General features: G+C 46.8%; 1 protein-coding gene across 1 annotated transcript; it reads left to right on the forward strand.

Annotated features, from left to right (window-relative positions):
- The first annotated feature begins 16,953 nt into the window (after positions 1 to 16,953).
- Positions 16,954 to 18,017, forward strand: LOC123412363. The gene is made up of 2 exons (XM_045105313.1): positions 16,954 to 17,409; positions 17,522 to 18,017. The coding sequence occupies exons 1-2, from the start codon at positions 17,193 to 17,195 to the stop codon at positions 17,737 to 17,739; spliced, it is 435 nt and encodes a 144-aa protein (XP_044961248.1). The 5' UTR covers positions 16,954 to 17,192; the 3' UTR covers positions 17,740 to 18,017.
- The last annotated feature ends 6,622 nt before the right edge of the window (positions 18,018 to 24,639 follow it).

The following is a 24,639-nucleotide window of genomic DNA, read 5'->3' on the forward strand; positions in this document are numbered from 1 at the left end:
ATTACCATATCCCAACAAAGCAAAGGATGAGCCTTACTAAACAAGCCAGAACAAATTCATGACAGATATTTCATCCGATATTTTCTTGGACAGGATCGCATGGGCTCGATCGTACATTGGATTGTCATATTGAAATGACGCTCGAATATGCTCCCTAGGCATAGCGACCTACAGGGCTTGTCTAAGCATACCGATGACATATATCGAGACTGTCCTTTGTAAAATCGACCGTGAACAAATGAATCCACTAGATGTCGAACCCCAATCTCACATCATGTTGGGGAACGTCGCATGGGAAACAAAAATTTTCCTACGCGCACGAAGACCTATCATGGTGATGTCCATCTACGAGAGGGGATGAGTGATCTACGTACCCTTGTAGACCTTACAGCAGAAGCGTTAGTGAACGCGGTTGATGTAGTGGAACGTCCTCACGTCCCTCGATCCGCCCCGCGAACAATCCCGCGATCAGTCCCACGATCTAGTACCGAACGGACGGCACCTCCGCGTTCAGCACACGTACAGCTCGACGATGATCTCGGCCTTCTTGATCCAGCAAGAAGACGGAGAGGTAGAAGAGTTCTCTGGCAGCGTGACGGCGCGCCGGAGGTTGGTGATGACCTTGTCTCAGCAGGGCTCCGCCCGAGCTCCGCAGAAACGCGATCTAGAGGAAAAACCGTGGAGGTATGTGGTCGGGCTGCCGTGGAAAAGTCGTCTCAAATCAGCCCTAAAACCTCCGTATATATAGGTGGGAGGGAGGGGACCTTGCCTTGGGGCTCAAGGAGCCCCAAGGGGGTCGGCCGAGTCCAAGGGGGAAGGTTCCCCCCCCCAAACCGAGTTGGACTTGGTTTGGTGGGAGGGAGTCCTTCCTTCCCTTCCCACCTCCTCTTTTTTTTCTTTTCTCCTTGATTTTCTTCTCTAGGCGCATAGGGCCCTCTTGGGCTGTCCCACCAGCACACTAAGGGCTGGTGCGCCACCCTCATGGCCTATGGGCTTCCCCGGGGTGGGTTGCCCCCCCCCCCCCCGGTGAACTCCCGGAACCCATTCGTCATTCCCGGTACATTCCCGGTAACCTTCCGGTAATCAAATGAGGTCATCCTATATATCAATCTTCATTTCCGGACCATTCCGGAAACCCTCGTGACGTCCGTGATCTCATCCGGGACTCCGAACAACATTCGGTAACCAACCACATAACTCAAATACGCATAAAACAACGTCAAACCTTAAGTGTGCAGACCCTGCGGGTTCGAGAACTATGTAGACATGACCCGAGAGACTCCTCGGTCAATATCCAATAGCGGGACCTGGATGCCCATATTGGATCCTACATATTCTACGAAGATCTTATCGTTTGAACCTCAGTGCCAAGGATTCATATAATCCCGTATGTCATTCCCTTTGTCCTTCGGTATGTTACTTGCCCGAGATTCGATCGTCAGTATCCGTATACCTATTTCAATCTCGTTTACCGGCAAGTCTCTTTACTCATTCCGTAATACAAGATCCCGCAACTTACACTAAGTTACATTGCTTGCAAGGCTTGTGTGTGATGTTGTATTACCGAGTGGGCCCTGAGATACCTCTCCGTCACACGGAGTGACAAATCCCAGTCTTGATCCATACGAACTCAACTAACACCTTCGGAGATACCTGTAGAGCATCTTTATAGTCACCCAGTTACATTGCAACGTTTGATACACATAAAGCATTCCTCCGGTGTCAGTGAGTTATATGATCTCATGGTCATAGGAATAAATACTTGACACGCAGAAAACAGTAGCAACAAAATGACACGATCAACATGCTATGTCTATTAGTTTGGGTCTAGTCCATCACGTGATTCTCCTAATGACGTGATCCAGTTATCAAGCAACAACACTTTGTTCATAATCAGAAGACACTGACTATCTTTGATCAACTGGCTAGCCAACTAGAGGCTTGCTAGAGACGGTGTTTTGTCTATGTATCCACACATGTAAATGAGTCTTCATTCAATACAATTATAGCATGGATAATAAACAATTATCTTGATACATGAATTATAATAATAACTATATTTATTATTGCCTCTAGGGCATAATTCCAACAGTCTCCCACTTGCACTAGAGTCAATAATCTAGCCCTCACATCATCATGCGAATTACATTGTAATAAATCTAACACCCATACAGTTCTGGTGTTGATCATGCTTTGGCCGTGGAAGAGGTTTAGTCAGCGGGTCTGCTACATTCAGATCCGTGTGCACTTTGCATATATTTACGTCCTCTCCCTCGACATAGTCGCGGATGAGGTTGAAGCGTCGTTTGATGTGTCTGGTCTTCTTGTGAAACCGCGGTTCCTTTGCTAAGGCAATGGCACCCGTGTTGTCACAGAACAAGGTTATTGGATTCAGTGCGCTTGGCACCACTCCAAGATCCGTCATGAACTGCTTCATCCAGACACCCTCCTTAGCCGCTTCCGAGGCAGCCATGTATTCTGCTTCACATGGAGAATCTGCTACGACGCTTTGCTTGGAACTGCACCAGCTTACCGCACCCCCATTAAGAATAAACACGTATCCGGTTTGCGACTTAGAGTCGTCCGGATCTGTGTCAAAGCTTGCATTGACGTAACCTTTTACGGCGAGCTCGTCATCACCTCCATACACGAGAAACATCTCCTTAGTCCTTTTCAGGTACTTCAGGATATTCTTGACCGCTGTCCTGTGATCCACTCCTGGATTACTCTGGAACCTACGCGCCCTAACATCCGGTCTAGTGCACAGCATTGCATACATGATAGAACCTATGGCTGAAGCATAGGGGACGGAGCGCATATGCTCTCTATCTTCATCAGTTGGTGGGCACTGATTCTTTCTTGGACTGTTCCATTTTGAACCTCTTCAAAACTGGCAAGAACCCTTTCTTGGACTGTTCCATTTTGAACCTCTTCAACACTTTATCAAGGTATGTGCTTTGTGAAAGTCCTATCAGGCGTTTTGATCTATCCCTATAGATCTTAATGCCTAGAATGTAAGCAGCTTCTCCTAGGTCCTTCATAGAGAAACTTTTATTCAAGTAATCCTTTATGCTCTCCAAAAACTCCATGTTGTTTCCAATCAGCAATATGTCATCCACATATAATATTAGAAACGCCACAGAGCTCCCACTCACTTTCTTGTAAATACAAGATTCTCCAACCACTTGTATAAACCCAAATGCTTTGATCACCTCAGCAAAACGTTTGTTCCAACTCCGAGATGCTTGCACCAGTCCATAAATGGATCGCTGGAGCTTGCACACCTTGTTAGCATTCTTAGGATCGACAAAACCTTCGGGTTGTATCATATACATCTCTTCCTTAAGGAAACCGTTAAGGAACGCCATTTTGACATCCATCTGCCAGATTTCATAATCGAAAAATGCAGCTATTGCTAACATGATTCTGACGGACTTAAGCATCGCTACGGGTGAGAATGTCTCATCGTAGTCAACTCCTTGAACTTGTGAAAAACCCTTTGCCACAAGTCGAGCTTTATAAACGGTCACATTGTTGTCAGCGTCCGTCTTCCTCTTAAAGATCCATTTGTTCTGAATAGCCTTGCGGCCCTCAGGTAGTACCTCCAAAGTCCACACTTTGTTCTCATACATGGATCCTATCTTGGACTTCATGGCTTCTAGCCATTTGTTGGAATCTGGGCCCACCGTTGCTTCTTCATAATTTGCAGGTTCATTGTTGTCTAACAACATGATTGATAAGACGGGATTACCGTACCACTCTGGAGCAGCACGTGGTCTCGTCGACCTGTGTGGTTCGACAAAAACTTGAACCGGAGTTTCATGATCATCATCATTAACTTCCTCCTCAACCGGCGTCGCAACGACAGAGGTTTCCCCTTGCCCTGCGCCACCATCCAGAGGGATGAGAGGTTCGACAACCTCGTCAAGTTCTATCTTCCTCCCACTCAATTCTCTCGAGAGAAACTCCTTCTCGAGAAAAGCTCCGTTTTTAGCAACAAACACTTTGCCCTCGGATTTGAGATAGAAGGTGTACCCAACAGTCTCTTTTGCGTAACCTATGAAGACGCACTTTTCCGCTTTGGGTTCCAGCTTTTCAGGCTGAAGCTTTTTGACATAAGCATCACATCCCCAAACTTTAAGAAACGACAATTTTGGCCTTTTGCCATACCACAGTTCGTATGGTGTCGTCTCAACGGATTTAGATGGTGCCCTATTTAAACTGAATACAGCTGTTTCTAATGCATAACCCCAAAACGATAATGGCAAATCAGTAAGAGACATCATAGATCGCACCATCTCTAATAGAGTACGATTACGACGTTCGGACACACCATTACGCTGTGGTGTTCTAGGCGGTGTTAACTGTGAAACAATTCCACACTGTCTTAAGTGAGTACCAAACTCGAAACTCAGATATTCACCCCCACGATCAGACCGTAGGAACTTGATCTTCTTGTTACGATGATTTTCCACTTCACTCTGAAATTGCTTGAACTTTTCAAATGTTTCAGACTTGTGTTTCATCAAGTAGACATAACCATATCTACTCAAATCGTCAGTGAAGGTGAGAAAATAACGATATCCGCCGCGTGCCTCTACGCTCATCGGACCACACACATCGGTATGTACGATTTCCAATAAGTCACTTGCACGCTCCATTGTTCCGGAGAACGGAGTCTTAGTCATCTTGCCCATGAGGCATGGTTCGCATGTGTCAAGTGAATCAAAGTCAAGTGTCTCCAAAAGTCCATCAGCATGGAGTTTCTTCATGCGCTTTACACCAATATGACCTAATCAGCAGTGCCCCAAAAATATGGCGCTATCATTGTTAACTCTAACTCTTTTGGTCTCAATGTTATGTATATGCGTATCGCTATCAAGATTCAATATGAACAATCCTCTCACATTCGGTGCATGACCATAAAAGATGTTACTCATAGAAATAGAACAACCATTATTCTCTGACTTAAAAGAGTAACCGTCTCGCAATAAACAAGATCCAGATATAATGTTCATGCTCAACGCAGGCACTAATAACAATGATTTAAGTTCATCACCAATCCTGACGGTAACTGAAGTGACACTGTGCCGACGGCGATTGCATCAACCTTGGAACCATTTCCTACGCGCATCGTCACTTCATCTTTCGCCAGCCTTCGTCTATTCCGCGGTTCCTGTTTCGAGTTGCAAATATGAGCAACAGAACCGGTATCGAATACCCAGGCACTACTACGAGAGCCGGTTAAGTACACATCAATAACATGTATATCAAGTATACCTGATTTTTCTTTGCCCGCCTTCTTATCTGCCAGATACTTGGGGCAATTGCGCTTCTAGTGACCCATACCCTTGCAATAGTAACACTCCGTTTCAGGCTTAGGTCCAGCTTTGGGTTTCTTCGTCGGATTGGCAACAGGCTTGCCGCGCTTCTTCGAATTACCCTTCTTGCCTTTGCCGTTTCTCTTGAAACTAGTGGTCTTATTCAAAATCAACACTTGATGCTCTTTACGGAGTTCAGACTCTGCGACTTTCAGCATCGCAAACAACTCGCCGGGAGACTTGTTCATCCCTTGCATGTTGTAGTTCAACACAAAGCCTTTATAGCTTGGCGGCAGTGATTGAAGGATTCTGTCAGTGATAGCCTCTTCCGGGAGTTCAATCCCCAGCTCAGCTAGACGGTTTGAGTACCCAGACATTTTGAGCACATGTTCACTGACAGACGAGTTTTCCTCCATCTTGCAAGCATAGAATTTATCGGAGGTCTCATACCTCTCGATCCGGGCGTTCTTCTGAAAGATAAACTTCAACTCCTGGAACATCTCAAATGCTCCATGACGCTCAAAGCGACGTTGAAGTCCCGGTTCTAAGCCATACAAGACTGCACATTGAACTATTGAGTAGTCCTCCTTACGTGTTAACCAAGCGTTCTTAACATCCTGATCAGCCGTAGCGGGTGGTTCATCTCCTAGCGCAGCATTAAGGACATAATCCTTCTTCCCAGCTTGTAAGATTAGCTTAAGATTACGAGCCCAGTCTACAAAGTTGCTTCCATCATCTTTCAACTTAGCTTTCTCTAGGAACGTATTAAAATTCAGGGTGACTGTCGCGTGAGCCATGATCTACGACACAAATATATTCAAAGTGGACTTAGACTATGTTCAAGATAATTAGAGTTTAACTTAATCAAATTATTTGCTAAACTCCCACTCAAAAAGTACATCTCTCTAGTCATTTGAGTGGTTCATGATCCACTTACACTAGCTCAAGTCCGATCATCACGTGAGTTGAGTATAGTTTCAGTGGTAAGCATCCCTATGCTAATCATATCATCTATATGATTCATGATCGACCTTTCGGTCTCATGTGTTCCGAGGCCATGTCTGCACATGCTAGGCTCGTCAAGCTTAACCCGAGTGTTCCGCGTGCGCAACTGTTTTGCACTCGTTGTATGTGAACGTTGAGTCTATCACACCCGATCATCACGTGGTGTCTCGAAACGACGAACTGTAGCAACGGTGCACAGTCGGGGAGAACACAATTTCGTCTTGAAATTTTAGTGAGAGATCACCTCATAATGCTACCGTCGTTCTAAGCAAAATAAGGAGCATAAAAGGATTAACATCACATGCAATTCATAAGTGACATGATATGGCCATCATCACGTGCTTCTTGATCTCCATCACCAAAGCACCGGCACGATCTTCTTGTCACCGGCGCCACACCATGATCTCCATCAACGTGTTGCCATCGGGGTTGTCGTGCTACTCATGCTATTACTACTAAAGCTACATCCTAGCAAAATAGTAAACGCATCTGCAAGCACAAACGTTAGTATAAAGACAACCCCATGGCTCCTGCCGGTTGCCGTACCATCGACGTGCAAGTCGATATTTTCTATTACAACATGATCATCTCATACATCCAATATATCACATCACATCGTTGGCCATATCACATCACAAGCATACCCTGCAAAAACAAGTTAGACGTCCTCTAATTTTGTTGTTGCATGTTTTACGTGGTGACCATGGGTATCTAGTAGGATCGCATCTTACTTACGCAAACACCACAACGGATATATATGAGTTGCTATTTAACCTCATCCAAGGACCTCCTCGGTCAAATCCGATTCAACTAAAGTTGGAGAAACCGACACTTGCCAGTCATCTTTGAGCAACGGAGTTACTCGTAACGATGAAACCAGTCTCTCGTAAGCGTACGAGTAATGTCGGTCCAAGCCGCTTCAATCCAACAATACTGCGGAATCAAGAAAAGACTAAGGAGGGCAGCAAAACGCACATCACCGCCCACAAAAACTTTTGTGTTCTACTCAAGAAGACATCTACGCATGAACCTAGCTCATGATGCCACTGTTGGGGAACGTCGCATGGGAAACAAAAAATTTCCTACGCGCACGAAGACCTATCATGGTGATGTCCATCTACGAGAGGGGATGAGTGATCTACGTACCCTTGTAGACCATACAGCAGAAGCGTTAGTGAACGTGGTTGATGTAGTGGAACGTCCTCACGTCCCTCGATCCGCCCCGCGAACAATCCCGCGATCAGTCCCACGATCTAGTACCGAACGGACGGCACCTCCGCGTTCAGCACACGTACAGCTCGACGATGATCTCGGCCTTCTTGATCCAGCAAGAGAGACGGAGAGGTAGAAGAGTTCTCCGGCAGCGTGACGGCGCTCCGGAGGTTGGTGGTGACCTTGTCTCAGCAGGGCTCCGCCCGAGCTCCGCAGAAACGCGATCTAGAGGAAAAACCGTGGAGGTATGTGGTCGGGCTGCCGTGGAAAAGTCGTCTCAAATCAGCCCTAAAACCTCCGTATATATAGGTGGGAGGGAGGGAACCTTGCCTTGGGGCTCAAGGAGCCCCAAGGGGGTCGGCCGAGTCCAAGGGGGAAGGTCCCCCCCCCCAAACCGAGTTGGACTTGGTTTGGTGGGAGGGAGTCCTTCCTTCCCTTCCCACCTCCTCTATTTTTTTCTTTTCTCCTTGATTTTCTTCTCTAGGCGCATAGGGGCCTCTTGGGCTGTCCCACCAGCCCACTAAGGGCTGGTGCGCCACCCTCATGGCCTATGGGCTTCCCCGGGGTGGGTTGCCCCCCCCCCCCCCGGTGAACTCCCGGAACCCATTCGTCATTCCCGGTACATTCCCGGTAACTCCGAAAACGTTCCGGTAATCAAATGAGGTCATCCTATATATCAATCTTCGTTTCTGGACCATTCCGGAAACCCTCGTGACGTCCGTGATCTCATCCGGGACTCCGAACAACATTCGGTAACCAACCATATAACTCAAATACGCATAAAACAACGTCGAACCTTAAGTGTGCAGACCCTGCGGGTTCGAGAACTATGTAGACATGACCCGAGAGACTCCTCGGTCAATATCCAATAGCGGGACCTGGATGCCCATATTGGATCCTACATATTCTACGAAGATCTTATCGTTTGAACCTCAGTGCCAAGGATTCATATAATCCCATACGTCATTCCCTTTGTCCTTCGGTATGTTACTTGCCCGAGATTCGATCGTCAGTATCCGTATACCTATTTCAATCTCGTTAATGGCAAGTCTCTTTACTCGTTCCGTAATACAAGATCCCGCAACTTACACTAAGTTACATTGCTTGCAAGGCTTGTGTGTGATGTTGTATTACCGAGTGGGCCCTAAGATACGTCTCCGTCACACGGAGTGACAAATCCCAGTCTTGATCCATACTAACTCAACTAACACCTTCGGAGATACCTGTAGAGCATCTTTATAGTCACCCAATTACGTTGCGACGTTTGATACACACAAAGCATTCCTCCGGTGTCAGTGAGTTATATGATCTCATGGTCATAGGAACAAATACTTGACACGCAGAAAACAGTAGCAACAAAATGACACGATCAACATGCTATGTCTATTAGTTTGGGTCTAGTCCATCACGTGATTCTCCTAATGACGTGATCCAGTTATCAAGCAACAACACTTTGTTCATAATCAGAAGACACTGACTATCTTTGATCAACTGGCTAGCCAACTATAGGCTTGCTAGGGACGGTGTTTTGTCTATGTATCCACACATGTAAATGAGTCTTCATTCAATACAATTATAGCATGGATAATAAACAATTATCTTGATACAGGAATTATAATAATAACTATAGTTATTATTGCCTCTAGGGCATAATTCCAACACATCATGCATCTATTGGCAGATTGCCCTATAAGTAACTACTTGAATTCGCACCTAAGAACTTCCAAAGTTTCTGGTCATGCAATCGGGTCCACGGATACAAGGACAAAATTCATCACTCAACTCCTACCAATAACACTAACCCGTCTAGTGTATCACATCCGTTGACACATAACAAGAATATCGGAAACTCATCTATCTCACACCCTTGTAATCAGAACGATACTAAGTATGGTAGTACATCTGAACTCTCTCCACCAGTATTGGGGATGCCGGACTCCTCTCTCCACTACTAGTATTCAAGCAATTTAAAAATACTCCATCTTGAGATACTAAGAAATTTGAATGATAATGATGTGCTCAAGAATCCCTTCGAGGTCAACTCCCCAGAAGAAATCAAGTCAGACACGAGGCACCAAGATAGAACTCTATCACATTGATATCACATAGATTCCAAAAATATCCGCGTCATTCGAATTATTTTTGAGTGAGAAACTCATAATATGAGTAGAATTAAAATTATTACGTCAAGAATCCTCACCAGGGCATAGACGAGGAGAAAATAGAATCCTACTCTCTCATATATAACTAGACTCAAAGCAGTTTTCACTAGACTCAACTCGACCAAGTTCGATCAATCAAGGGGGCTCCTAGGTCGTTACTGCTCTGATACCAACTTGTAACGCCCAAGATGCGATCCTATCCTTATTTTGACGTGAGGGCCTCGACGGGGATAGAAGTGCATCTCGTCGTTTTGCAAGAATAGACATCGTTACAAGTACATGTACATAATAGATCAGTATATGGAATTGGCTTACACTCGCCACAAGCTACATCAAGTTCACATCAATACAACAATATACGGTCATCATGAACAAGAGAAGGGTGTGACTACGGACGAAAACAAACGATAAAAGAACGACGTTCATCCTTGCTATCCCAGGCTGCCGGCATAGACGCCATCCTAGACCGATGATGATGAAGAAGAAGAAACTCCAAATAGCACAATCAGCGCGCACACATCAAAGTAACTCTTTACATGTACCTGCAACCGTTGTTGTAGTAATCTGTGAGCCACAGGGACTCAGCAATCTCATTTCCAAAGGTATCAAGATTAGCAAAGCTTAATGCGTGAGGTATGGTTAAGTGGTGAGGCTGCAACAAGCGACTAAGCATTTATTTGAGGTGGCTAACTTGCGAGTACAAGAATAAAAGAGGGGGGTGATCTACGCATAGCGGACGTAAACTACTGATGATCAAATGAATGATCCCGAACCATACTTATGTTAGACATAACCCCACCATGTCCTCGATCTGAGAAGGAGCTCACGAAAGAGATAGTCACGGTTATGCACTCAGTTGGAAAGTTTTAATTAAGTTAACTTTGAGTTATCTAAAATCGAATGTTAAACAAAGTTTCCAAGCTTGCCACATAACCGCGGGCACGGCTTTCCGAAAGATTTAACCCTGCACGGGTGCTCCAACTAGTCCATCACAAACTACCACACGCTGCGACGGAATGACCATGATCAGGCCAAAACCCATGATCTCCTCGGGTTCCTATTGGAAAACCTCAACCTCAAGATAGCCCAAAGTATCCTCGGAATCCCTCGCACAAAACGCTCGAGAAAGGTAAAACAAGTCCAGTAAGGCCGCCCCGCGTGTCGATGATCCCGATAGTAGCTGCGTATCTCGTTCTCAAGACACGACAGATAAGCACATCGTACGGTGGCCTGATATAAATCTCCCGAATTACCCCGGGTTAGCCCCGCAAACAGCTCTAGTTTGGACCAGCACCAGCAGCACTGGCCCCCTGTATTATGTTGAATTACTCCTCGGGTTCATGACGCCCTATGTTTTCAGTATTAACAGAATTATTATGTTGGGAAAATATAGTACCAATGTTGGGCCTTGCCAGACCTGTTTTATCCCAAAACAAAAGTCAAGGGAGTCCCGATAACAACCCCAAGCATGTTAGGAGCGCTCATTTATGGAACATAACACCGATAGCCGAAACTAAGGCTGCAAAGGTGGAAAAAACACCAGGCTAGAAGGCCAAGCCTTCCACCTTTTACCAAGTATATAGGCGCATTAAATTAATTAGCAATAATAAGGTGATATAACAACGAACCCATGTTATCACATGGAAGCAATTGCACCTGCAACTAGCAACACTATCCAACGGCTGAGCAAGCTGTAACATAGCCAAACAAGGTTTGGTGGGTAGTGGAAAGATTAGAGGTTTTCATGGCAATGTTGGGAGGCTGATAGTTAACAGGTGATAGGCAGCGAGACATAGCGAAAGAGACGAGAGAACTTGCATGTAAATGATAGTAATGGTATCTAGGGAAATGATCATCTTGCCTATAATCCCGCTTGGAAGAAGAACGACTCCGTGAAGCAGACGAACCGACGTAGTCAAACGGATCCTCACATTTCGACACGCTTGCGGAACTCTATCGAGACGAAGCAAAGCAGAAACAAAAATCAACACACGATATTCACCACGGCACATGCACGACATAATGCACACCCTAATATGATGCAATTCCATTTCAATTATGCAAGGCATGGCATGACGACTCACAACAATCTTAACACTATACATTAAGTGAAGCTCAATATGCAACTGTTGCATATTGACGAAACTCCACACTTGAATTATTTAGTTCGCTCCCATTTATTTACACACAATATTAAATGTTGTTAAACATGGCAAGAGGTGAAACATAAAAAAACTACATATCTAAGCATTTTAAATGAGGTCGGAAAGAACATATAGCATTTCCGAAACGGCTCCACGCATTAACTTCTAAATATGTGTGGATCTAATCTAAACAAATTTTAAGTTTGTTAAATGGCAAAACAAAGTGGTTCATGTTAAACTACATGTGATTCCAGTCGGTTTACGTATATAGCTCATCTCCAACGGAGCTATGGTTAACTAGCTACTATTTAAACCGTTTTTGAATGGTATCACGTAAAACGAGGCAAACAACAAGGTTAACAGTTTTAATTATGCATGAGAGTTGGAACATATTAATTTACGTGAAATTCTACACGTTTTACATATATAACTTGTGTCGATCGACGCACAGTTTAAAAGTTATGGTGTTTTAAAATCATGCAATTTTTGTGAAATCCCTCGTAAATAGATAAATCGCATGACCCAAAAAAACTATTCGGGCCGGAAACTGCTATGGGCCGAAACGGAGCATGAGCGTTGTTGGAAATATGCCCTAGAGGCAATGATAAAATAGTCATTATTATATTTCCTGTTTCAACATAATCGTTTATTTATCCATGATATGATTGTATTGAATGAAAGCATAGATACATGTGTGGATATATAGACAAAACAATGTCCCTAGTAAGCCTCTAGTTGGCTAGCTAGTTGATCAAGGATGGATAAGGTTTTCTGAGCATATGCAAGTGTTGTCTCTTGATAACTGAATCACATCATTAGGAGAATGATGTGATGGACAAGACCCAAGTTATAAACGTAGCATGTGATTGTGTAATTTTGTTGCTATTGTTTTCTGCGTGTCAAGTATTCATTCCTATGACCATGAGATCATGTAACTCACTGACATCGGAGGAATACCTTGTGTGTATCAAACGTCACAATGTTACTGGGTGACTATAAAGGTGCTCTAGAGGTATCTCCAAAGGTGTCCGTTGAGTTAGCATGGATCAAGACTGGGATTTGTCATTCCGTGTGACGGAGAGGTATCTCGGGGCCCACTCGGTAATACAACATTACATATAAGCCTTGAAAGCAATGCACGGGATCTTGTATTACGGAACGAGTAAAGAGATTGTCCGGTAACGAGATTGAAATAGGTATAGAGATACCAACGATCAATTCTCGGGTAAGTAACATACCGAAGGACAAAGGGAATGTTATACGGGATTGTATGAATCCTTGGCACAGAGGTTCAACCGATAAGATCTTCGTAGAATACATAGGATCCAATATGGACATCCAGGTCCCGCTATTGGATATCGATCGGGGAGTGTCTCGGGTCATGTCTGCATAGTTCTCGAACCCACAGGGTCTGCACACTTAAGGTTCCGTGACGTTTCGGTATAGTTGAGTTATAGGTGTTGGTGACCTAAGGTTGTTCGAAGTCCCGGATGAGATCACGGACGTCACGAGGGTTTCCTGAATGGTCCGGAAACGAAGATTGATATATAGGATGGTTTCATTTGGTCACTGGAAAGATTTCGGGCATTACCGGGAGTGTACCGGGAGTGACGAATGGGTTCCGGGTTTTTACCGGGAGGGGCCCACCCACCCGGGAGTGAGCCCAATAGTCCTAGGGTGGGGCACCAGCCGTTAGTGGGCTGGTGAGGCCAGCCCAAGTGGACTATGGCGCTAGAAGAAGAAAACCAAAGAAAAAAAAAGAGGGAGGTGGGAAGGAAGAGGAGGACTCCTCCATCCCAAACCGAATTGGAGTTGGAGTCCTCCTCCTCCTTTCGGCCGGCGCCCTGGGGCTCTCTTGAGCCCCAAGGCTATCCCCTCCCCTCCTCCTATATATACTAGAGGTTTTAGGGTTTTTGAGACACAACTTTGCCACGTGCAACTCAAACCTATACCTCGTAGTTCTTCCTCATGATCGGATTTCTGCGGAGCTCGGGAGGAGCCCTGTAGGAATAGATCATCACCATCACCGGCGCGCCGCCGCGCTGCCGGAGAACTCATCTACTTCCCCGTCTCTCTTTCTGGATCATGAAGGTGGAGATTGTCATCGAGTTGTACGTGTGTTGAACGCGGAGGTGTCGTCCGTTCGGTGCTAGATCGGGATGGATCGTGGGATGACGGTGATTTGAATCACAAAGCTGTACCACTACATCAACCGCATTTCTTAACGCTTCCCGCTTAGCGATCTACAAGGGTATGTGGATCCGATCTCCCTCTCGTAGATGAACATCACCATGATAGGTCTTCGTGTGCGTAGGAATTTTTTTGTTTCCCATGCAATGTTCCCCAATTAGCGCATCATAGCTACTCTGCGCACATGGCGTAAGATAACACACGGGTCGGGGTGGAGCTCACCATGGCTGATTGAGCCGGCTCGGTGGTGAAGGCCGGCTGGAGCAGGCTGAAGCAGCTAGCGACCTGGCGCTAGACTGGGCCCGGAGGAGCTAGCCAAATGGGCCGGTCGGCGGCGCTCGGCGGCGATGGCTACGGTCGGCAAAATCATGGCAGCGACCGACAGCGCCGCACCTGCCGGCGGCGGGGCACTGGTGGCCGACGGCGAAGGGACACTGCGGCTGGGGTACATGTGGAGGGAGAGAGAGAGAGATCTCGTGAGCACAAGAGAGAGGAAGAGGGAGAGGAGCGGGACAGCTGGTCGTCGGCAACGGATTCTCCGACGGGGTCGGGCTCCGATGACCGGCGAGGCACCAGCAACGGACGGAGGCGCTCTAGATCGGGAGCTCTCTCTCAATCTGGAGCTCCGGCGGCGGTGGTTACTGGTTAGGGCTCCGGATGGGCTCGGGTGGGCCTGGTGTGAGGTGGGAGAGGCACAGGCGTGTGGTTGGCGGCTGAGGGTTAGCTCGGCATGGAAATCGAGGGGGATTAGGGTTGGCTTAGGTGGTCAGACGGGCTGTGTTAAGGAAGATAGGCGGGGAAGAGAGGGGAGATTGCGACACGGCACGAGATTTTAAACACCGAAAAATGTCCAACGATAATCCGATGACGGTGCCGTTACCATCAACCGTTCGGGTATCAAACGGACTTTGATTGTGACGAGAATTAACACGCTGCCTACCTACACTATATTAAGACCGCATGCCAACTTTCAACCCAATCGGAGAATATTTTATACACACTTTTAAAACAATATTTTAATGATGCCGCGGGTGCGTGCGAGTGTGGTTGGTCTCAAACGGTCAACGCAAGAACGGAGAGAACCGACAACTAATAACGGATGCAAGTTTTGAAAACTGGTAGCAACGGAGTGTCGATGCAATGCGGATGATGCGAATGATGCGATGATGAATGCAACAAACAAATAATAACACGACAACAGCGAAATAAAAGTGGAATCTTCTGAAGCGTCGGTCTCGGGCTGTTACAGGCAATGCGCGGGGCGGCTGAGTGATGTAGACGCGTCCGGTAGAGTGGCGACGCGCGAGGCTGTCAAGTGATGTACATGCATCCGAGGGAGTGGCGACGCACGTGGCGACCAAGTGATGTAGACGCATCCTACGGAGTGACGACGCGTCGGGCGACGTTCGAGGGACTTAATACCACATTTCAAGTGTACTCCCTCCGTTTCAGTTTATAAGTCCGGCACGTGTATCTAGGCCGTCAATTTGACCAATTTAACGAGAGACATATATTACAAAAAATATATCATTAGAAACTTTAGATGCTCTATTTTCTAATCATATAATTTTATGTTAAATAATATATTTTATATAAGTCAAATTGACGACCTAGATACACGTGCATGCCTTATAAACTATAACGAAGAGAGTAGTTAGGACCGTCGTTACATGTAACTCCAACAACAATAATGGCGTTCGTTACTAGTAACTGTCCTAGTTACTCTCCTTCATCTCCCTTGAAACGGCTCATTAATAGGGCTGGAGACACTATATAAGCCACCGCTAAGCTCCGTGACAATGGTTCAATATCTTGTTATAATTACACATCCTAGAGAAAACATAAAATCTTCGGGCACGAGACGTAGGGTTTTTACCTTTTCAAGAATTATCCGGAGTCGCTAAATACGAGCGATGCGCTTGCGCCATAGTTAGGTTCCACGCCTCGTTCGTACCCTGGTATTTATTATGAGGATCGTTGTCTTGACAATATTCTTTTTAAATTTAAGATGAATACGAGGAATGCAGATTAGTCCGGGCGTTGGGTTTTTGCGATGGTTTTTTTTACAGGGATCCGAGTGTAGATGATGTAACTCGAGCTGCTGCAAGGCCACCGTCACTCCGCCCGGGAAGAGGCAAAGAAATCCCGTGGATATTCCAACAGCCAGCCACTAGCGCATTCTTAACAGGCCGTCGTTAGCTCCAAAGCGTGGGCTCTTTTGGCGTCCCCGTCGACGTACGTACGTCACCCCCGGCACGTACGTACTCACGCTCAAGTTGCGCTCCCTGGAAGCAACGCAACGCAACGCAGAAGCCACCGCACGCGACAGCGCTCTCCGGCAGCAACAAGGGCCGGAACCAAGGACCGGATTGATTGAATGGATATACTAATTGTCGGATGACGCTGGGTGGTTAGGCCATTGCCGTGGATTGGAGAGGAATATGCGCGCGGATTCTGCCCTTGGATAGGATCGGGATAGGTGGGGTGGGGTGGGGTGGGGTGGGGTCGGGGCTGCTGCATGCGCCCGACGCACCCGGCCGACGGTGTCGCGCGTCGTGTGGAGAGTTCTCAGGCGTGTGGCCTCTGGTCTTCTCTCTACAAGCCTACGATAATCGAGTGAGCTCGATCGAGCAGTTCACGAGCGTTGGGAACCTTTTGGTCGAATTGAGGATGGCATGCGTCACAGAATTTGCACAGTTCATATCCATCCGTGCGTAAGCAGATCAGACGGCGGTGATCACGAGCATATGGCCTTCCTTCGCCAAAAGCAGGCATTAATTTTGTAGCAGTAATAATTTTGTAATGTCACAGCAACTACGAAATGACCGTTCGGCCCCCACACCAATGATTCCAGGCCCATCTCCAACATCTTTGATCTTTCCAGGTAACTTGTGCCAGTCGATAAACCGACCTGTCCAACTAAACAAACGTGACCACCGCGACGGACCCAACGGCCACCGAGGTCGCCCACAGCCGCCGCGCACGCTATATTATAGCCGGAGCAGCGTGCGCGCCTACGAGCACTGCACGGTCCCCCTCTCCCTCAGGTTCAACAACCACGAGCCACGATAGTCGCCGTCGTCGGGCCTCTGCTCTCCGTCTCCTCCCCACTGCGGCCGGACACCCCCGGGAGCCCGTGATCTGCGCTGCACTGTGCCATGTCGTCGTCATCCTCCTCCTCGGGCGGGGCGGGATCCGCGCTGGGCGGCTCCCACGCCGGCCTCGCCCTCGCCGCCACCGCCATGGCGCTATCCGGCACCCTCGTCCTCTTCTCGCTCTGCCGCGCCAAGCAGACGGACCACCACCTCGTCTCCTCCGACGCCGCCGTCACGTCCCCGTCTCCCGCTCGACTCCGGCCCTGCCTCTCCTCCTCCGGTGAGTGTGACACCTCCTCCACAGCCGTGCCGTTCGTTGCTCCATTCGTCCGCACAGCACAGTTCTTGGTTCTTACGTACGATGTCCCCTGTTTCTTTCTTTGTGCGTGCAGAGAAGCGGAAGCGGGAGAAGGCGAGGCGCGGGAGCATGAAGCGGGTGCGCTTCGCGGCCGACGTCGTCGACCACGGCCCAGCTCGCCCGGCGCCGGAGGAGGAGACGGCGGCGCCCGAGCCGTCCTGCAGGGGCGCCGCGATGCCGGCGAACCGGGAGGCGCTCTACCGCGGCATGCTCCGCGGCCGCTCCATGCTCAGGACCGCCTGCTCCTACTAAGCTACCGGCGTCAGTTAACCCCGTCGTTTAATCCTTACTACACCCATCCCGTCCCCGTCTTAGTCCGTCGGAAGCTGCCAGCGCCTTTCGCAATTCTCGTTCATTAGCGTCGTCGCTGATTGGGAGATTTTTGTAATTAGTGAGCATCCCGTACGCGCGAGCGATCTGTGTGGTGCTTGTCCTTAATTGTTCTACCCGTTGTCGTACGTGTGCGTACTATTTCTACTTGGGTATAAGTAGCCAATTGATCCCAGAACAAGGGGTCCTTGCATTCTTCATCTACCTGACCCAGTGAAAGCTGCCTTTGATCCTGTTCTTCATTTTATTTTATTCTTCTGGGGTTCCATGCTTGATTTGATCTGCCCCTCTGGGCGAGCAGCTCAAGACAAGGCGATTTCGGCTGCCAATTTTGTGTTGCTGGATTTGGTTCTTTGGGATGTCGTCATACCAGCGGCTGTGGTCGGGCGTTGCTGTCGTGGTTGTGCAAGCAACGGAAGAAACACAAGGTTCAGGTTCGTCTCCTCCTCCAACCCCAACTCCAAGTGGCGCCGCAGATGCGGCCTACTGCTGCTGGTGGCTTTCAATTTTCCGCCGGATTCTTCTCTTTTTCTTGCCTGGATTTTGAATCGTCTTGGGAGATATGGTCATGTCACGGCTGTGAAAGCTCGGTGTCTTTCCGGGAAGGGCGGTGTCCATCTCGGTCTCCGGCAGTGACAGATGAAGGGAGATAGGGTGGTGGATAAGAAACGCTGCGGGCTCGACTGACCGGGATCACATGCGCCCAACTGAACGAGCGGCGGAGCAGCGCCGCGCCCGCGCAGGGCAGCTCGGCCCGTGACTACTGACCACGGCCACGGGCGTCTCCAGGCTTCGCGGACCCGGGTGGGAAAAGCTCTGCCTGACCTGGCGTCGCCTGCCGTATGGCCGTCTGGCCGGCGTGTGTCAGACTGTCAGTGGCGGTTAAGGTGAAGGGCAGTTGCTAACCATTTAGGGCTTGTTCGGTTCTTGGAGATTTGAAGGGGTTGGGAAGGGATTAAATCTCCTACAAGTCAAATTCTACCTTAATCCTCTTCAATCCCCTCCTGGCTGGGATTAACCGAACAAGGCCTTATGGGTATTTGAATCATAAAAAAGAAAGCCGGATACTCACGATGGGAATGGACCGGGTCGGCCGGTCGGGTCACTGACCTCGCCAAAAAAATCAAGGCCAATGAGTTGTGTGGGTCGATCTCGGACCATAGTTAGGATCAGTGGAGTCGGCACCGACTGATCCCTAGTAATCTATCAGTCGTGAATCATGAGTTATTCATGGCCAACCACGTAAATAATTTGCAGGTTGACAGGGCACGTGATTTCCAGATTTGTGTGGCGCCAGCGGCCTTCATCCTGCCAGCGGAGAACGCCCGGTAGGCCGACCTTGCAGAGAAGGAACCGTTCACCTCCCAGATCCATACTATCTTGTCTTCACCTCCTTCCGTTAGGTCAATGCCTTGCAGTCGGTCCACTAGAGCCAGGAACTCCATCAGCGCTTGTGCATTCATGTTAGATGAGACCTCGTGTCTCCACCCAACTAGGAGAGTGTGTCATATAGTGCAGTCAGCCAGCGCTTTCTTCTTGATAGCCAGGAATAGGGTGGGCATTAAGTCCTGAATTCTCCCCTCCTCTAACCACAAATCCATCGAAAATCTAGCGGTAGTACCATCTCCCAGCCTACACTTCGTAGCCGCCTTATATATGGCCATCGATTGCGGTGATACCTCGAGATTGAACTCCTTCCACGACCTACCATTGTTTGTTCTGGTGAGCCATGTCCATCAGGCTCACGGTGCCAAGTTGAACAGCCGCAAGTTGGGCACACCGAGTCCGCCCATCTCATTTGGGGAGCACACCTTGTCCCAAGCCACAATGCAATGCCCAACACTCACATCACGGCGCCCCTTCCACAAGAAACCTCTGCATATCTTGGTCACCACCTCTAGCGTCTTTATTGGCAAGTCAAGAGCGATCATTGCATGGATGGGCGTTGTTGCGACTGTGGTCTTCAACAGTTCCAGCCTCCCAGGGCGATATAGTAGTCTCACCTGCCATGCCGGTAATCGATCTGCCATTTTATCAACCACAAATTGCAAATGGGCTGTTGCGACTTTTCTCAGCCCAAGCGGGAGGCCCAGGTAGCGACATGGCCAACCCATCACTTGACACCCCAATTCCTTGAAAATTAGCCGCACTTGCTCGGTCAAGCATCTGATCGGGTGCGCCGAGCACTTGGCGAGGTAAGTGTCGTGGGAACGATTCCGATAATAGAGAGGGGTAGGATAAAGGAGCATGATCTATCGATATGCAAATCGGTGACATAGTGATTTTAGTGAGTTCGGACTTCTCACAGTAGAGATAACAACCATATGTCTCGTAGTCCAGGGAGGCTTTGCTTATCTGTCATGAAGATGGAGTTACATGGTATATTTGAGAGGGGGGGGGGGGGAGAACGGATCTACATGCCTGAGCTAAGTCCTCGGACTAATGGCGCGGAAGCCGAGGGAGAAGAATGAGCCAGCCTGAGCTATGTGGTGGGGTGGCTTATATAGAGTGGGCCACCTGTCGTGGGAATGATCAAGGGTACGAATGAAGGACGAAGCCTAGCTATGCCGCACTTGTTGCACTCAGATGTACGAGTTAGGGCCCCACTCGAGAGTGGTAAAGACCCTATGTCTCGAGCCCGGAGGCTGGTGTTTTCTTACGGGGTATGAGTGTACACAACGGTTAACCTTGTCCTGAAGCTCACGTGTGGATTATATAGAGTGTGCCACGACCGACTGAGCGTCATTACAAGGGTGAGTTAATGCTAATAACTATGGAAGTTACTAGTAACAGCATCTCTAACTCCGGAGTTACTGGTAACGTCGGCCTTCACTGTGCATTATGTGGTCATTTAAGCCTCTTGTCGTTGCAGCCTCTTCATCGTCCGCACGTTGCCTTAATCCAAGTGTTGGAGTGTGTCCGACTAATGAAAGATAGTCCGAGTGACCTTGTGACTCCGAGTGAGAACCTCCTTGCCCGACTGGGAATGAGACTTCACCGAAAGCTTTGATGACGTTGATGACTGTGTGGGGCCCTAGGTGGGCCAAAGAATGCTGGTCCATGGCCCTACCCCTAATAGACACACCCATCAATAGCCCCTGAATCGGTGGAGGTTTTGATGACCGAGTGAAAGATACTTCGTGGTGTCCTCGGTGTCTTGGGGACGCCAATGACGCAGCTCGGGGCTGTTTCACTCGAACTCTCAGCTTGCCACCACGGATTCAGGAATGAAACAACCTGAATGTTCGGGCGCGTGTGCCCGCTTACAATCGACACTTATTGCTTGTCTCTCGGAGAGATGAGTTGATGATTCGGACGAACACGAGCTCGGAGCTTCGAATGATGAGACGAAGTTAGGACGGATCCCATTCGCCCCATGGTTAGGGCGATATGATCATCCTTGTGTTCATGAGAGTGACTAATGTCTTGCGGAAAGACGAGTGATTGGACGTCTGAATCACCCCGTCTTAAGTCATAGGATAGAATTCATTCGAGGCGCCCGTGCAGCGGAGTCTCCGTGATTTTTGAATCGTGGGAGCGCGTGTGAAGGAGCGGAATCAGTAGCGTCATCGTGAGTGGGGGCAGTGGTGAGGTGCCTCAATTCCCGCACTAGAAATGTCGCCACGTGTCGCAGACGTGCTGTCGCGGGATCCTACGGATCCCCTCTTCGGCGATGGATTGCTCGATGGAGATTGATACGTCTCCAACGTATCTATAATTTTTTATTGTTCCATGCTGATATATTATCATTCTAGGATACTTTTTGGGCATTTATATACCAATTTGTAATATTTTTGAGCACTAACCTATTGACCCAGTTCCCAGTGCTAGTTCCAGTTTTTCTATGTGTTTTTTGCTTTGCAAGTTTACCCTACCAAACGAAGTCCAAATGCCACGAAACTTTAATATGATTTTTTCTGGACTATATAAAGACCCAAGCATCGGAAGTGGACGAGGGGCCGCACGAGGGAGGCACAAGCTAACAGGGGGCGGCCCAGGGCTTGGCCACGCCCTGATGGCTTGTGGACCCCTTGGATGCCTCCCGACGTCTCTTTGTGGCCTATAAATTCACCAATATTCCGAAAACCCTAAGAGCTCTCCCGAAACACTTTTTCCGCCGCCGCAAGTCTGTGTTCCGATGGGAGGCCATCTAAACCTCGGTTCTGGCGATCTGTCGGAGGGGAGATCAATCACGGAGGGCCTCTATATCAACCTTGTTGCCCTCACCATGATGTGTGAGTAGTTCACCACAGACCTACGGGTCCGTAGGAAGTACCTAGATGGAAATCTCTCTCTTTTATGATATTCAATACCATGTTCATCGCATCTTCGCTTTGATCTATCTCATGTAATCACTATGTATGGTGTGTTTGTTGGGATCCAATGAATTGTGGATTTATGTTCAGATTATTCAAGAAAAGTATTTGAGTCACCTGTGATTATTATGATTCTTAATTGCATGATCATCATAGCTTTGTAATGTTCTCCGATCTATTGAGATAGTTTGGCCAACTAGATTAATATTTCTTCACTCGGAGTGGCGCATTGTAGTAGGTTCAACCTGACGAATTTCTATATCCCAGTGACAGAAGGGGACAAGATGTGTCTTTGTGTTTCTTCTACTAAGGATAAAATGATGGGGTTTATTCATATTAATTGAGTTTACTTTGTATACATCATGTCATTGTTATCCAAGCATTACCCTGTCTTTTTTACTTAATACGTAGAGAGGCAAGCATAGAAGCGCTCTTCAAGTGGAGTAATAGTAATAGGTGCAGGCAGGAGTCGCCTATTTGCTTATGGACATGATGCCTATATACACATGATCACTGCCGTGAAAATCACATAATTATTCGTTGTTCTATCAATTGCCCAACAGTAATTTGTTTACCCACCATATTCCTTTGCCATGAGAGATGCCACTAGGGAACATTACGGCCCCCGGGTCTATTCACTTATATATTTACAAATGCTACTATTGCCTTGCTGCCACTATTTGTGTTTTATTTTATTTTGCAATTTACAATTATCAACAATTATCTACACACCTCATTTGCTTGCAAATAACGAGATCAAGGGGATTGACAACCCTCTTGCCCGCGTTGGGTGCAAGTTGTTTGTTTCTTTGTGTGCAGTCGCTGAAGACGGTTGAGGATTGGTATTCCTATTGGTTTGATAAACCTTGGTTTTATAACTGAGGGAAATACTTACCCGCAATGTGCCGCGATAACCTGTTCCTCTTCATGGAAAACCCAACGTAGATCACAGTCATCAGGAAGGATTTCTAGCGCCGTTGCCGGGGAATACCATCACCAATTATCAAGTAGCTTCTCACAAATTTTAATTCACTTGTTCTTCTTTTTTATTTGCCATTATATTTTGTCACATAAAGATAAAAAATACAAAAATATTTACCTTTGCTTGTTACTACTACTCTTGTTTGAAGTCATGGCTAGTTCTTCTTTTGTTCGTGTTACTCGTGATAATGATGTTATAAATTTTAAACAAAGGGGAGGAGAAAGTTTGAAAAATGCATGGTATAGGATTTACAATGCTCAAAATAAATCCACTAATAATTTATCCACCACTACTTTGCTCCATAATTTTTATGTTGGTGTGACAACTTGGTTTAGGTTTGTTCTTCACACCATCACTCGAGGGTACTTTTTAATGTGTCACACTTTAGATGCCTATAATGCCATTGAAAGCCCTGTTGGAACACCACCTATTATTTTTAACGAAACCAATTTAACTTTGGAACATGTTATGCAAAGGCTTGATCCTATAGAAAATAAAATGATCATGCATGAACCAATTGAGGGGTTAGAAAAGAAACTTCATGATGAGATTACTCAACTTGGGTCTCGCATAGGAATCAATTTGAAAACTCTAAAGGAAAAGGACACTATTATTGATGAAAAGATAGGACAAAGTTTGGCTAGAATTGATAAGATGGAGGAAGTAATTGATAAAGTAGGTTCATCTTTCACACCTCCTAAAACTTATGATAGCACATCTCGAAATAAAAGCCCCAAGTTCATATATGTTCCCAAGAGCGTTAGCACACCTCCTACCAAAACAAATGAGGATCTAAAGATGATTAGTGTTTATCCCAACTTTATAAATTTGATAAGAGATCCTAATGCTCCTATCATTCATGGTTGTGTTATTGAGGAGCTTGATGTCAAAGATGACATCACTTGAAACTATGCATTATGCCCAGCTAAGGGCATAAAACAATAGCGTTTGTTGGGAGGCAACCCAATAGTTATCTTAATTTTCATTTTTACTTTCTGTTCTTTTATGTTAACAAGATTATTACCTCTAAATTATTATTTTTTATGTTTCAATTAGTGTTTGTGCCAAGTAAAGCCTTTGGGATAACTTATTTGATGAGTATGATTGATGCTGTGCAAAAACAGAAACTTTCGTCTCCAGTGCAGAATTTTTAATTCTCTACTGGAGCATGCTATATTATTGAAATTTTTACACAATATTTCTGTGCAAATTCTCCACTTTGTCCTAAGTTTTCAAAAAAATTAGAGTCACAGAAGTATGGCATCTTTACAGATTGCTACAGACTATTCTGTTTTAAACATATTTTGTTTTGCTTGTTTTGATGATGCTATGGATTATATGGGGGTGTATAAGTCATGAATAAGTTAGAATGCATTACCTATTATGAAATTATGAATTAAGAATCAATTTATAACAGTATCTAAAGTATGCAATATGTTTCTTATACTAACGGATCTCACAAATTTTGTTGATTTTTGTGTGATTGAAGTTTTCAAGTTTTGAGTGTGATCGCGATGTACCATG

Source organism: Hordeum vulgare, chromosome 7H (genome assembly GCF_904849725.1).
Source record: "Hordeum vulgare subsp. vulgare chromosome 7H, MorexV3_pseudomolecules_assembly, whole genome shotgun sequence".
In the NCBI taxonomy this organism is placed as follows: Eukaryota; Viridiplantae; Streptophyta; class Magnoliopsida; order Poales; family Poaceae; genus Hordeum; species Hordeum vulgare.

Bases quoted from the DNA above. Each gene is read 5' to 3' on its own strand.
- LOC123412363 (XM_045105313.1), top strand. From the start codon at position 17,193: ATGTCGTCGTCATCCTCCTCCTCGGGCGGGGCGGGATCCGCGCTGGGC. The intron at 17,410-17,521 runs GTGAGTGTGACA...TTGTGCGTGCAG, and splicing joins GCCCTGCCTCTCCTCCTCCG to AGAAGCGGAAGCGGGAGAAG.